Raw genomic sequence first — 13,490 nt, 5'->3', positions numbered from 1 at the left:
GCAGCGGTGGCAGATCACAACACAGTTTTCATAAAGGTCTAACTATTTTTGGAAGGCTCTGACAAACAACATCGTTTTTCATTTCATTTTGAGAATTTGTTGGATGTTTGGGATCTTGGGTGACTCAGCATCACATTTCCCCCCCTTGATATGTTGTACATTATCAGGCTGTATCACTCCTTCATTACTCATCACTCTTTCTTCAACCTACTCTAGACTTCATTTCAGAAATATCCGGCGGTCTCAGAGTCTTGTATCGGAGAAAACGTAAGCTTGTAGACTCCCACTCACTATGTCCTTAACTTTCATTTTTGAGGGGATGCGAGTTAGCTGTGGTGTAGCTATGATTGTGGGCTTTGTTGTAACACTGTAACCCATCGATACAACTGTTAAGTACGTTAAGTATTGGGGTAGTATTGCACAAGTATATTGTATAGATCTCGCTGTCGTTAGCTTCTCTCACCTGTAGATCTTGAAAGGTGAACTTCCAATCATGCAGCTGCCCTGGTCAGCGAGTCACAGGCCTGAACCGCCACTGTGCTTCCATGCCATTCATCCAGCTCTCGTCAACAAGACATGTTCCTGACTGTCAGTGGATTAAAGGCTTTGATAAATGACAACAGTCCCAAGGAAATCCACTGGAACAGTAAATATTAAATTATTATGAATGTGTCTTCCCTGGGAAGAACCCAGTGGCAAGCAGTAAAGCTGTGGTAGCACTGGGCAGCTCTAGTTGCCAAGTGTTGTTATTAGTGCAGCTTTGTGCTGTGCCAAGAGTGAAGATTGCTTTTACCACTCGCCTGTGAAGTTTCTTATTTTTAGGTCTGTAATGGATGAGGGATAAAGTGCTGTTTATATCCATTTATTTTGTTTTTGTGAACATGATAATGGGCTCCACTCTGCGCGATTACAGCTGCTATTCAGGCCACGATGCATGCATGCACGTATGTATGTATGCATGCGCGTGTAATTCAAAAGATAACAATGTGCATGCATGTGCGCAATCAGTGTGTGTGCACTTGCACTAGATCTCTGCAGAGCACAGAGAAGTGACAGAGGGAGAAAAAAGGAAGAGCGATGAGAAAAATGCTAAGATAAGAGAAGGGAGAGAGAGAGAATCCCCTGCTGTTTTTCCAATCAGGAGGCGTCGTCCTCCTCACTGGGTGATTTATTCTCTCTTCTCTTCCTTCATGTCCCAATTTCCAGCCCCCACCGCCCCACCCTCCATTTCTTTCATTCATTCTTTCTCCCCGTCTTCTGTCTGTGGGCAGCTTGCGAACATAGCTATTTAGAAATGACGGTGGAAAACACATTCAGGCAGGCGGTGTTGTTAAAATTGACTCACCTGTGAGGCTCAAGCAATTCTTATAGTTCACTTTTTTCTCTCTGAATTCACCCGGGAATGTGTTTCTCCTTCAGACGAGACATAGAGACGCCTCAACATCAAACATCCTTTATTTTAACAGCAGCATTCAATGATGTATGACCTCGCTGGTCAACATTAATAAGTGTCTGGCACCGCTCTCTCCTCGCACAGCGCGGAGATCATCCTCCCTGACAAATGAATAATGAATCTGGGGTGCAGGTCAAGACTAAATATATATTAAGTTAATTTTCTCCAGGAAGGAAAGAATATTAAGCTTTTCAGGGAACAATCGGAAAAAAAATCAAAACCATGGTTACCAAATGTGCGTGTGTCACTGACGTTGCCGATAAATAGAGCATTCATTCATTATAACCTTGTTTTGTTGCCAACCAATCATTTTGTCACATTCGTATATGCCAGAAAGCACCCCTGCACCTCCCTCCATTCATCCCCTAGAGCCACAAGTGTGTGTGTGTGTGGGTGTGTGTGTGTGTGTGCGCCTGTGTGTGATCCCTCACAGCTGCTTATTGGTGCCACCCAACCCTGCCTTTAATTCCTCCTGTTAGCATGAGTGGCTGTGCTAGAACATGAGATATAGCACAGTCTATGTTAAATTACCAGGTGTTTGTATGTGCGTATTTCGCTCTCTCTCACTCTTGAAGCCCCCCTTACACACACACCCACCCACCCACTGACCCCTCCCTCTCAGCGCTGGTTGGTTGCCACGGCTACAGTGTCGCCTCTCTTCCTCATGTTGCTATGAGACTCGGACCGACAGACCTGAGCTGAATGACAATGTGTCTGTGGCTCTGGCAAGAGGCCCACAACAACCAATAAGAGACGGTCTAGACAAACACTTCCCAATCTGGGATCCGGGGACCTCCGGGGGGGGGGATTGTTTGGGTTGGCAAGAGCCCCCTCAGACATTTGAGTTTATTAAATCTATTTATATCCTCCGCAATAATCTCAACGAGTGAGTCATTGTATACTTAATGATTATGAGAGGTCGTGGAATTTTATAAAGGAAGAGATAACATTGATGTGATGGTTAAAGCTGCATTAATCAATATCTTTTATATTAACAGTGGATCAGTGGTTATAATGTGAAGGGATATCCAACACGTCTGCCAGTGTCAGACAGACAGACAAAGTTGGCTGGCGAACAAAGTGGAGGAACGGAGAAAACCAAACCAGAGCTAAACGAAGAGTTGATATTGGACTTCCAGAAACAGCCGAATCCGTCCGCTTGATGTGTAAACTGGAAATTAAAATGTTCCCCTCAGCCCAAGTGGCTGGAAAATCAGTTGATGCAGTTTTGAAGTGTAGTCCAGGGTCTTTTTCGGAAATGATATACATCAAATAAGCCATCGAGACAGGTTTTTTCGTGTATCAACGATTAACGGAGAAATCCTGGAGAGTCGCTAACAGTCGGACGTGGCTAACAGTGATTAGCTCGGGGCAGTACGGTGAAGGCATTCAAACGTCTTTTTTAACCATTAATACGGCTCAAAATAACACCAAACCTCTGCAGCAGCATGAGAAGAGTCCCTGCACAGAAAACAAAGCACCAACAACGTAGTTAGTGAACCCAGAGTTTATTAAAATAAGAGTGTTTTGAAAGACTCACCACCTGGCCTCGGTAGCAGCTCCTCTCATAGTAAAGTCCATTCAAGTCGATTACCAAAGTAAATCCAAAAGGAAGGAGCCCATTGGATGATTTTGCCACAGAATTGCACTTTAAATGATGGTGTATTGTTATGATTAAGGTGCTGTTGCAATCACGACAGTTAAAAAATTACTTTAGGCTATGCAAAGATCTTGATACTTTTCTTTATATATTTGTGTGTATGCATAAATGCAGCTGTTATACAAAGTGTTTCTCTGCCTCAGTATGTTTTACTGTTACTTTATTATATCTTTATTACCGTGTCATCTTTTTATGTCTCACCTGGGTTTTGGTTTATTGCCTGAAAAAATTATACAATTTTCCCGCAAGGATTATTAAAATGAAATTAAATCTTATCCACATATTAAGGGGACGTGAAAATGAATCGTCCCCACTGTAAAAGGCAGCTGCTTTTCTCACATTGACTTAGTGAAGACACTTTAATGTGACTTAAATGTCAGAACTATGGGAAAGAATATGGTAACAGTTGCCTAATGAATTGATAAGAGAACAATTTTGATAATAAATGCAATTTTTCAAAAACAGAAAATAATATCAGTTGTTTTAAAATGTCACTTCGGGCTCTGAGAGATTTTTCTGACTTTTTTATTGACTAAATTATGAGTTAATTAATCAGAAGGAAATTGCAGTTGGCTGATCTTTGAAGCGTATGACCTCCCCCTGAAAACAGAACGTTTCATCTCAGACTTTTGTCTGTTGTACTCGCTGTGACTCAGAAGTACAAGAGGACACTGGGGAGACGCGATTTTTCTCCCAGTAAGAATAACACCTTAACTTAGTGCTGAAATATGCTCCGCTGAAGGCGACCATGGAAAAGACTTCTGACACATAACAGCCAAGCTAATGTGGGTGGAGGGGTGAGATCTTTGGAGCTTTGTGTAACCAGAATCCATCCGCTATTTCATCTGTTTAGTTTGTTGTTCATGTGCATACAGAGAGAGAGAGAGAAAGAGAGAGAGAGTCAGGGCAGAATGGCAGGGGTTTGAGCAATAAATCAGTCAGTGTCGGGCTGCTCCTCCCTGTCCGTGGCTGCTCCGTATGGTTTCATCGTTCGTTTGAAACAGAACTGAACAGGTGGTCTTTAGTTCCGATTTATTTTCTCATACAGTAATTGTCTTTTGACCCATATCTCTTTCTGTCTCTGCCCATCTGTCTCTGCAGGAACTGTTTACAGCGGAGTGTAAGTTTAAGGAGTCGGTGTTTGAGAACTACTATGTGATCTACAGCTCTATGCTCTACAGACAGAAGGAGTCGGGCCGGGCCTGGTTCCTGGGCCTCAATAAAGAGGGGCAGGCCATGAAGGGCAACAGGGTCAAAAAGACCAAACCAGCTGCACACTTCCTGCCTAAACCTATAGAAGGTAACATACATCAACACACACATGAACCAGGGATCATTCCTTCAGCTTTTATCTCATTTTTAGTCCAGACTCTTTTGTTTGCAGATGTTTTATTGGATTATAAAGTAAAGACACGTCTTTTCCTCACATTCTTCGTATCTTCCTCCCTTATCTTCTCTGTTACCACGTCCCTTCTTTTCTCCTCCTTTATACTTTCTTTCCCTTGTCAATTTCTTATCCCTTTCTTCTTCTTTCCCCCTTTTATCCTCCCCCCTTCCTCCTCCCATCCGCCTCTTTTCTCCCGCCACTCCTCCAGTTGCGATGTACCGAGAGCCTTCGTTGCACGATGTAGGGGAGGCGGTGCCTAAACTCGCCGGGGGCCCGCCTTCCAAAAGCACAACCAGCGAGCCAGTGGTCATGAATGGCGGAAAACCAGTCAACAAACCCGACAAGGAGGCCACATAACCCCGCCCTCCTTTTCACCCTCCCCTGGCACAACCAGAGGCCAGGAAAGACCAGAGACTCGCCCCACTGCTGCGCTCTCAAGAAACTAAACTGCAACAAAAGGTAACCAAACAAACAGCAGCTCCAGTTCTGAGTGGTCAGCAGTGGGGCCGCACGTCCCGCCTCACCTCTCTCCCTGTTGGACGGATCTGGTGCTGTGGGGCCGAGCCAGAGGGACAGAGCGCCGCGGCCGGTGGCAGGGGGGAAGAAGAGGATGAAGACCGTAAAGTCAGGCCGATGCCAGCCAGATATTTTGGCACTGGAACATGTGGCATGACCTCAGTATGGGGAACACAATGACTTCTTAAAAATATGAATGAAAGCAAACAAAAAATAGAAAAAAAATGTCGTCTTCACCGGTATTTTTCTGTGACAATCTGTAAGAATGAGGCCCCCTTTTCCCTCTCCTGTTTCTGTTGCCAGGTATGCTCGCTTGCTGGTGGCTACACACGCACATGCACACAACTCCAACCCCAAATTGACTACCTGGATTTCGATCTTTGACTAAATAGGGAACAGATTAAAAAAACAAACATCGAGCAAAGAGAACGCTTTAAATACCAAACACTGATGATGCAGAGGATGCTTAGTCATCAATCAATTAAGATTTGGTGCAGGGCGTTCTGTGCGAAGCTTACGGTGAAATGTACGTGAAAGTGCATCACAAGGAACACACATTGTATGAGGTTTGTCACATACTATATAGCTGTTGAAAAGAGAGCTCTTATTTGACACTACATAGCTTAAAGCATGTTTGTCTTCTCAGTATTCCCTTATTATCTGTCTGTTAGGTGGTTTATTAACCTGCACACACAGAGCACTCGTGATTATCCACCTACATCGTTGTACAGACACAAAACAGATTTTAGTGTCTACCTCTCCGACACAAGTGTAGCTCAGGAGAGGAGGGAGATCGGCTGATGTGTCAAGTGAGGAGTTTTAGTATCAAATTAGTGCGTAGCTGAAACCAGAATGTTTACCCTGTTTGTAGCAACACGGAGGGTACAGGAGGCATGCTGGAGTCCAAACAGCATGGTAGCAGTCAGTGTTTACACAGAGTAGCAGATTTTACAGAGGGTCCAACCTCAAGAACGGTCAGACGGCCTAGTAGTACTTTTTCTTTCTGGTGCCTTCCCAAGTACTGAAAATGAAAGGTGGTTATGAGGGTAATAATGAACAGGGTAAATGATGTTAAAAGACACTACGTGTAGAATTTACCAACATTACTGCACATTAAAAAAAAGGCACTATGTTAGACAGCAACGCACGCCCCGACCCTTCCACAGATCCGACCAGAGAGTGGGAGGTCTTCACAGTTCTTAATCTGAAAAGGGAAAAAACTCCAGCTGTCAAATAAATGGAGTATTTAATCCTAATATCAATATTTTTCTCTCAAATGTAGTGGAGTAGATTTATAAAGTAGCATACAATGAAAACACTAAGGTACACCTATCTCAAAGTTGTCCTTGAGTGAATACACAGTATGTGTTTAACTTTCCACCACTGGATGCACATCTGTGCGTCAACATTTACACATAGTGGCTTATAAAAGCAGGTACGGTTGCGGATATGAAGTATTAGAAAAAAAGAGACGATTGCAGTGTCATACCAACTACTGAAAAATGGCGTTGTGTTGAGAACTACAGGGCAGAAAATCAAACGCCTTGAAATTAAATTAAACCAAATAGATTCCCATGCTTTGCCCTCTCACTGTGACAGTCAACATGGCACCAATCTGTTCTGGATTCGAATCCGCTTTCTGTTTACTTGTCTTTCCTAAACAGCAAGACTACAGGCCAATTAACTCCTCGGAAACTTACAGCAGTAGTCCGTCACTGAGGAGACATTGATACTGTGATCCCACGCTTCATACAGTCATGGTGTCAGAGAGAATGAGGCTGACACACGTTAATATATTCAGTAAGAAATAGAAACTGTGCATCTCTCTTGCTTTGAATTTTGGGCAAAGTCGCCACTTTGAATTTTAATCAGATCCTTGAAACGCCGTTATATTTGCCCAAGATGAATGACCTCCACCGACGTTCCCAAAACTACAAAGAAACAAGACGAAGCCCACGAAAAACAAGGCTGTATGATTCATCCGAGCAGTTATTCCAGCATTAAACGAGCACCCTCCAGCCTCGGCAACAGGTGTGTGTCTGAGTGCTGAAGCAACTCTAACGTGTTCAATGTTGTCCCGCTGTGTTGTAGCTGTACAGAGGAGACACTCCACTGCTGAAGAGACTGTGACAATACGAGACAGCTCGCAGTGTTTCTAATTGGCCTTTCTTCAGATTTGTTCCTCACATACACCACATTCTTCTCTCCTCTGAGCTCATTAGCCGCCTTTGTGCTCAAGTGCGTGCGGCTGGCCAGCTCACATTATATGAACTTATGTAATCGTCCTTAACTACTGTTTTTGAAAGGGAAATATTGGAGAAAAAAACATGTTTTTTTCATCAGATCAGAGCATTTTTTAAAGTTCCTGTATGTGAAATGTATTGCTGCCGTTGGATCATCAGAACGTGTTATTTTAGCAGGACACTGTGGATTCTTGCTATGCGAGTGCCTCTCATCCCCAGCCAAGCTCAAGATGTGAGATCCAGGGCGGCTGTAGATTTATGCTAAACGCTCAGCCTTCCTGGGCTCCAGCAGGCTCCATCTTCTCGCTTGACTAATGTTACTTGAAGAGCAAAGTGGGGTGATGGTGATGATTAAGACGTCTTTCAGCCGGTGTTGTGCTTGTCTCAAAGAAATGTGGATGTAACATAATGTTGTCGTGTCTCACTACTAGCTAAGCCGTATAAAAAAAAATAAACCCTGACAATCAGGTCTGTAAACTTCCTTTTTTATTTTTAATATATCCTGTGTTGTCTCAGCAGCCTGTGTCTAAGAAGCCACTTTAATTTCAGCAAAGAGTACAATGTTTTTGTGCCAGAGCGAACGTTAGGAGATACAATCGAGACGGGACTCTCCACTGAATGATTACTAAGCAGCTAATTTGTCTTCACTGCTGGCAGAAGGAAAAGATCGACCAAATCTTCCTCTGTTCAGAGAGGCCCAGCTTGTTAGGTGAGTGGTAGGGTTCACATCCCGTGAAAGCAGCTATTGAGGATCCGTGGCACATGCTCAAGAATTAATGATGGTTGAAGCCAGAGAAAGAAGGGCCTGGTTTCCTGGCTACTGACCAAAGACACTGCTACAATAGTGTTTCCAGGCTGGTAATCACAGTTCCTGGTTCAAACAACAAAAGCGCAATTACTGTCAGCGTCTCCCGAGGGATTTCTCTCCACTGGTGGTTAGCCAGGTACCAAGGCTACAATTACCAGATATCTAACATCAGGCTCTGCACAGGAAGAGAGCAGCTGATTTAATTAGGAGCAAGCAATCACGACAACCTGGGTCACTTTTAATTTCCACATGCGTACAAGTACCGCTCGTGTTCTCGTGGCAGGCGCACATGTAGCCATCTTACTTTGTCCTGCATGAACTGTAGCTGTGAAATCAGAAGGCGCAAAATGGACACGAGACATAATAGGACACTTTTGTTCCCTGACCACTGCAGTGCAGGTGCACTTTAGAGACACAGAGACATGTAGTAGTTAGCACTGTACTCATGATGTAGCTGGTCTCCCTCAGGTTTTCTTTGCTCTTTCTTTTTTTCCATGCCACTCTATCCCTCTGACAAAAGACTGCCTTATTACATCTGTGTCTGAAGCGAGACAGTAAACGCGCTCTCCTCTCAGCTGTGTCTTTCTCTGAACACCATCATCCCACGCACACAACAGACACACACTCTTTCCTCCTACTTTACGTTTCAATTATCTTTTGATCCCCAATCTTCTGTTCACTGTAACTATGCTAGCTTTCGCTGTCTGTTCGTTTTGTAACCTACAGCCAGAGAACTTACTTCCACCTCCTCTCTTCTCCTCCTCCTCCTCCTGCTCTCACTGTTTGGACTGTTTCCCACTTGTTGCATGGTCTTTAAAAGAGGAAAGATGACTGGGGATAATGCATGTGGTTACTTAGGAAATGTGTTATCGAAACAAAACAAACATTTACAGCGTGGCACCAGTAAAACTTTGCGTCTGGCTCATTCCTGCCATCGGTTTGCACTGGTAGACATTCGTGCTCAAATCTTATACATTTGTTTCCCCGTGGCATCAGAAACAACTTTTTTAAAAGCCTAATCCATCATTGCAATAACGGAGCAAAGGAAGAATGAATCAAAATTACTAACATCATTACACTAATGCATGTTTTCCGTGGTATACTTTCAACAGAGCATAAATATTTAATTCTGGTGACTGAGAGTAGGAAAATGATTAAACAAAAAACAGGAACAAGTAATTGTTTGATAACCTTTGTTGCTTCTTTAAACGATGATGGATTGAGCTCAGGAAGTTGCGTTTGTTGCTGGTAGATATAGAAATAGATCGCGGTGTCCAGCTGTGATTGAGGACCATACGACATACAGTATAACGGTCTTACACATACGAACACACCAGTGGTAGCAATCCTTTATGGACTTTTAAAGGGAAGCAAAAATGGTGTTAAACATGTGTAAAGTAACAAAACATGCAAATGATGGACAATGTTTGTTTCCATTGAAGTCAAAAGAAAAGTGGTGCAGGATTTCTTCCTCTCTCGCTGACTTGGTGCCGCCACCGTTGGTCAGATGCTGTGTTAAAGCAATACTGGAGCTAATCTTGCATCACTCGGGATTTTCCATGGTTTGACTTCAATGAAAAAAAATCCTGACCTGATGCAGTTTTTCGCTACTTTTTAATACACTAAGAAGTTCGGTGAGTTTGCATTTTCAACATTATTCCTGTTCCAATTTTAGGAGCAGCTGTGTGACTACGATGTCGGGGTTTTATCCTTGATATATAGTGATGTGGCCTCGGAGCAGGGCTAATGGAAACGAGTGCACACATTTAATTACATGTTCAGTTTCAAAGTGCGACTGTGATTAATTGCGGGATGGAGAACACATTCAACAAAGTCATAGATCCACCACAACCTGCCGTGTCCTACTAATGCAAACCATGCTAGCTCCGAGCCAAAAGCAAAACGTCACTGTTGCCGACCTGAAAGGAGAGTACTCTGTCTGTTAGTAAATGTACAGTTACCTTTACATACATATTATGCAAACAGTTTGTCTGCACTGTACAGTTTGTGTCCAATCCATTGTATACACACAGAAAACAATATTGAATAAAGGATTTATAGAAAGGAAGTGTGACTGGACTGACTGATTGACTTATTTTAGCACATCATCCATTCATTTTTATACGAACTCAGCATTTCAAGGTTCCGTATTGACCAATCAGAGCAGACTTATCATATATCAGACAGAGGGTGACATCAGGTATATTCAGTCAGACAGTATGAGAGAAATAATGTCTTTTTTCAACATTATTGCACATGAAAATGTTCTGACCAAGTCTGAACCTGAAAATTAGCATATTATGGGACCTTTAATAGACATCATCCCTGAATTGAATCATCCGTTGAACACAATTTAACATCTGTTAGCAATCTCACTTATAGGTTTCTAATTCAAACCATTCATCCTTTGTGTTCACTGAAGGGCACGCTGTATTATCAGCCATTTCAGCCGCAGTAAAGGTTACACTACATGGCTAAATTCAACAAAATAAGTGCCACTGTAAGGGGCAAGCTTAGTGTTTCTTTCACAAAATCTATCCCCTCTAAAACGCACAAATGACATCCTACTATCAAGTGTTTTATTTTGCGCATATTTCAGATCATAACTAGTAATGTTTATATGGAGACGTTTCTTTTTTCCTAGCAAAAGTTACAGGGGGATACAAAATATATCCGGCTTTATTTTTCTGCAGTTTTCAGTCTGGCATTAAATGTATCCCCTCTCTAAAACACACAGATGATGTCCTAGCATTAACACACACACACACACACACACACACACACACACACACACACACACACACACACTCACAATGTTAAAACCAATACGCTAAAAGCTCTCTAGCAGTATTTAATCACTGATCAAAATACTCTTTTCTGACAGGAAGGTTTCAGAAGAAGCAACACAAACTAGTTTTTTTTTCAATTAACTTGAATAACATGTAACTAATCAACTCAAATAATCCGCAATAAACTTGCTCGCTTTAATCCGGAAGCCTCGGAGACAAAGACACACAGAGAAAAACAGAGTATGATGGAAGCAGCTCCACCATCAGGCAGACATGTATGGAGAGAGCTGTGGAGACAGCCTGGCACACACATTCAGACAGGTTGACAGGCAGGAAGAAACACACACGCACACACACTCACACACACACACACACACACACACACACACACACACACACACACACATATCGCACCTCCTGGCCTCCTTTAAATGACAGATGAACCAGCAAATACTGTAATTAGGGGGATGTCATTAAATTTGCATATGTAAATGTAATGTAAATTAGCTATACTTTGAAGGGCAACATGGTGTTTAATTAGCAAGCTGGGGGTTATAAAGAACTGTAATTTTAATTATATTCAATGAAACGCTGTGTGCTTCTTCTCTCGCTCTAACTGATGATTGTTCTAATGTTATTTTACCACTTGTTAAAGTATTAAGATTGTGGGCTGTCATGGTCTTATTTCCTGCATTGCTCCTTAGTTATTTGAATATGTTTAAATATGTCTTTCTCCTGTCATTCTTTGTCATTTTAAGTGTTTAGTTTGACCATCTGCTCTGCTATCGTGTACATCTTTCGTAGCCTCCTGCTTAAAGTTTTCACTTTCATACTTGTCATTATACCGCGCTCGTGTGATTCATCACCCTGCGAACTAATTCAATTACTTTAATGTGAGAAAAGTGATGTTTAAAATAGCTTTGCCTGCTCATTTGTAGTCCTTCCATTTAGCCAATACAATTTATATGCCGTATAAGCGTTGCCATGGAGTCGTTATCTTCCTCTGTGTAAACATCCATCATATACACATGCATCCTCTCCAGACCGTGTAATCGATCACTGAGGAAGCCGATGACAGGATCTAGATCTGTGGCGTCCTTCTGTCAGCGGAGTCTTTTCACCCTTCAACACAGTCAGTCACAGCCTGAATTCAAATAAAAGATGAAACGTAACACTTCCATCTTAGATCAATATTAATATTAAGATTTTAGTCTACTACTCTTGAAGAAGCAGCCATTGTTTCTGTAAGGTAGTTTTTTACTGTATGACCAGTTTGTTGTTTCTTGAATCTACAACGTCTTCATTTCTTGGCTCCAGGGGAACCCAGCCACCACCGAGGTAATGTCTTTGCAGACCTTCTCATTTTTAAGTCGTCAAATACCAACGCTTTATAACGTCCACATGAGACGCTCCTGGCTTTTTACTAACTCCAATGTTAACCCATCCGCTGCAATATTAGTATCACTGCAGTATTTCAACTGTTCGACCATGGTGTTGTGAGATGACGTAGTATGAAGAGCGACAGAATCGTAGGAAGCGTAGGGAGGAGGTCTGGGCGGATGGATGCGTAAAACAAACGCATGACATTCATCCAGGACACTGCTGTTTATGCAATGTTTACTTATTTTAACTTAAGTGAAATTCTGGCATAAAATCATCCCAGGGTCTTTTCGGCAAATACACTCATCAAATAAGCCATCGAGACAATTGTTTTGTAACAACTATTAACAGAGAAATCCCGCTAACAGCAGAATGCAGCTTACATTGATTAGCTCAGGGTATGGTGAAGGCATTAAAACGTCTTTTTTAACCATTATCCATCCATCTATCTCCAACCGCTTGTCCTTATCAGGGTCACGGGGGGGCTGGAGCCAATCCCAGCTGGCAATGGGCGTGAGGCAGGGTACACCCTGGACAGGACGGCAGTCTATCACAGGGCACATATGGACAAACATTCACACTCACATTCAAACCTACGGGCAATTTAGAGTAACCAATTAACCTCGTAGTAAAGTCCATTCAATTCAATTACAAATTCAATCCAAAAAGGAAGGAAGGAGCCCATTGGTGCTTTGTTTTGTGTGTAGGGACTCTTCTCATGCTACTGCAGGTGTTTGACCGTAATGGTCACCTGTACGGAACGTCATTCGCTGTATACAGTTACATTTAATGTTTTAATTAGACAAAGATCATTTTTTAAATAATCGAGTTACTCAAGAGTATTAGTTTCATCCCTATGAGAAACATACTTATTTTACTCAAACCACCATATTTTCCTAAACCTGACCAATTCAAATTCATAATATTAACAACATCTTTCTTTGGATTGTTCCTGGTTTCCTGTCACGTCACTGTCAACAGTCCCATAAAGGCGAACATGACTTATAAAAATCTTTTGAAACCCATAGGTGGGTGGGGTTCTTAAATCCTGGCTACGGCTCTATTTGGCTCCACCAAGAGTACCTTGATCTCCCTTGTGCACAAAGCAAAATGGCTGAGCACTAATCTGTTCTTAGAAAGCAGCCAATTATAGCCAGACAGCAAAATGACATTTGTTATCACAAAACACGAAATGTTTTGGTTTCCCGTCTTTTTGATTAATTTCATTAAAACAGCATCAAGTTGGGATTTTGG

At 42.3% G+C, this 13,490-nt stretch overlaps 1 protein-coding gene across 2 annotated transcripts in view; it reads left to right on the top strand.

Moving 5' to 3' along the window:
• Nucleotides 1–4,857, top strand: part of LOC310964839 (fibroblast growth factor 14-like) — a gene marked incomplete at both ends in the record, with an annotated part of 45,794 nt that extends 40,937 nt beyond the window's left edge. For both annotated transcript variants that reach the window (XM_083938129.1, XM_083938128.1), the window contains 2 exons: nt 4,215–4,413; nt 4,709–4,857. In XM_083938129.1, the coding sequence (XP_083794255.1) occupies nt 4,215–4,413; nt 4,709–4,857 (348 nt within the window). The remainder of the gene's footprint in view (nt 1–4,214; nt 4,414–4,708) is intronic.
• Nucleotides 4,858–13,490: the final 8,633 nt, after the last annotated feature.

The sequence above is a fragment of the Echiichthys vipera genome (genome assembly GCF_963691815.1).
Source record: "Echiichthys vipera genome assembly, chromosome: 23".
Lineage (NCBI taxonomy): Eukaryota > Metazoa > Chordata > Actinopteri > Perciformes > Trachinidae > Echiichthys > Echiichthys vipera.
Note: the sequence above shows the minus strand (reverse complement) of the source record. Positions and strands in the feature narration are given on the sequence as shown.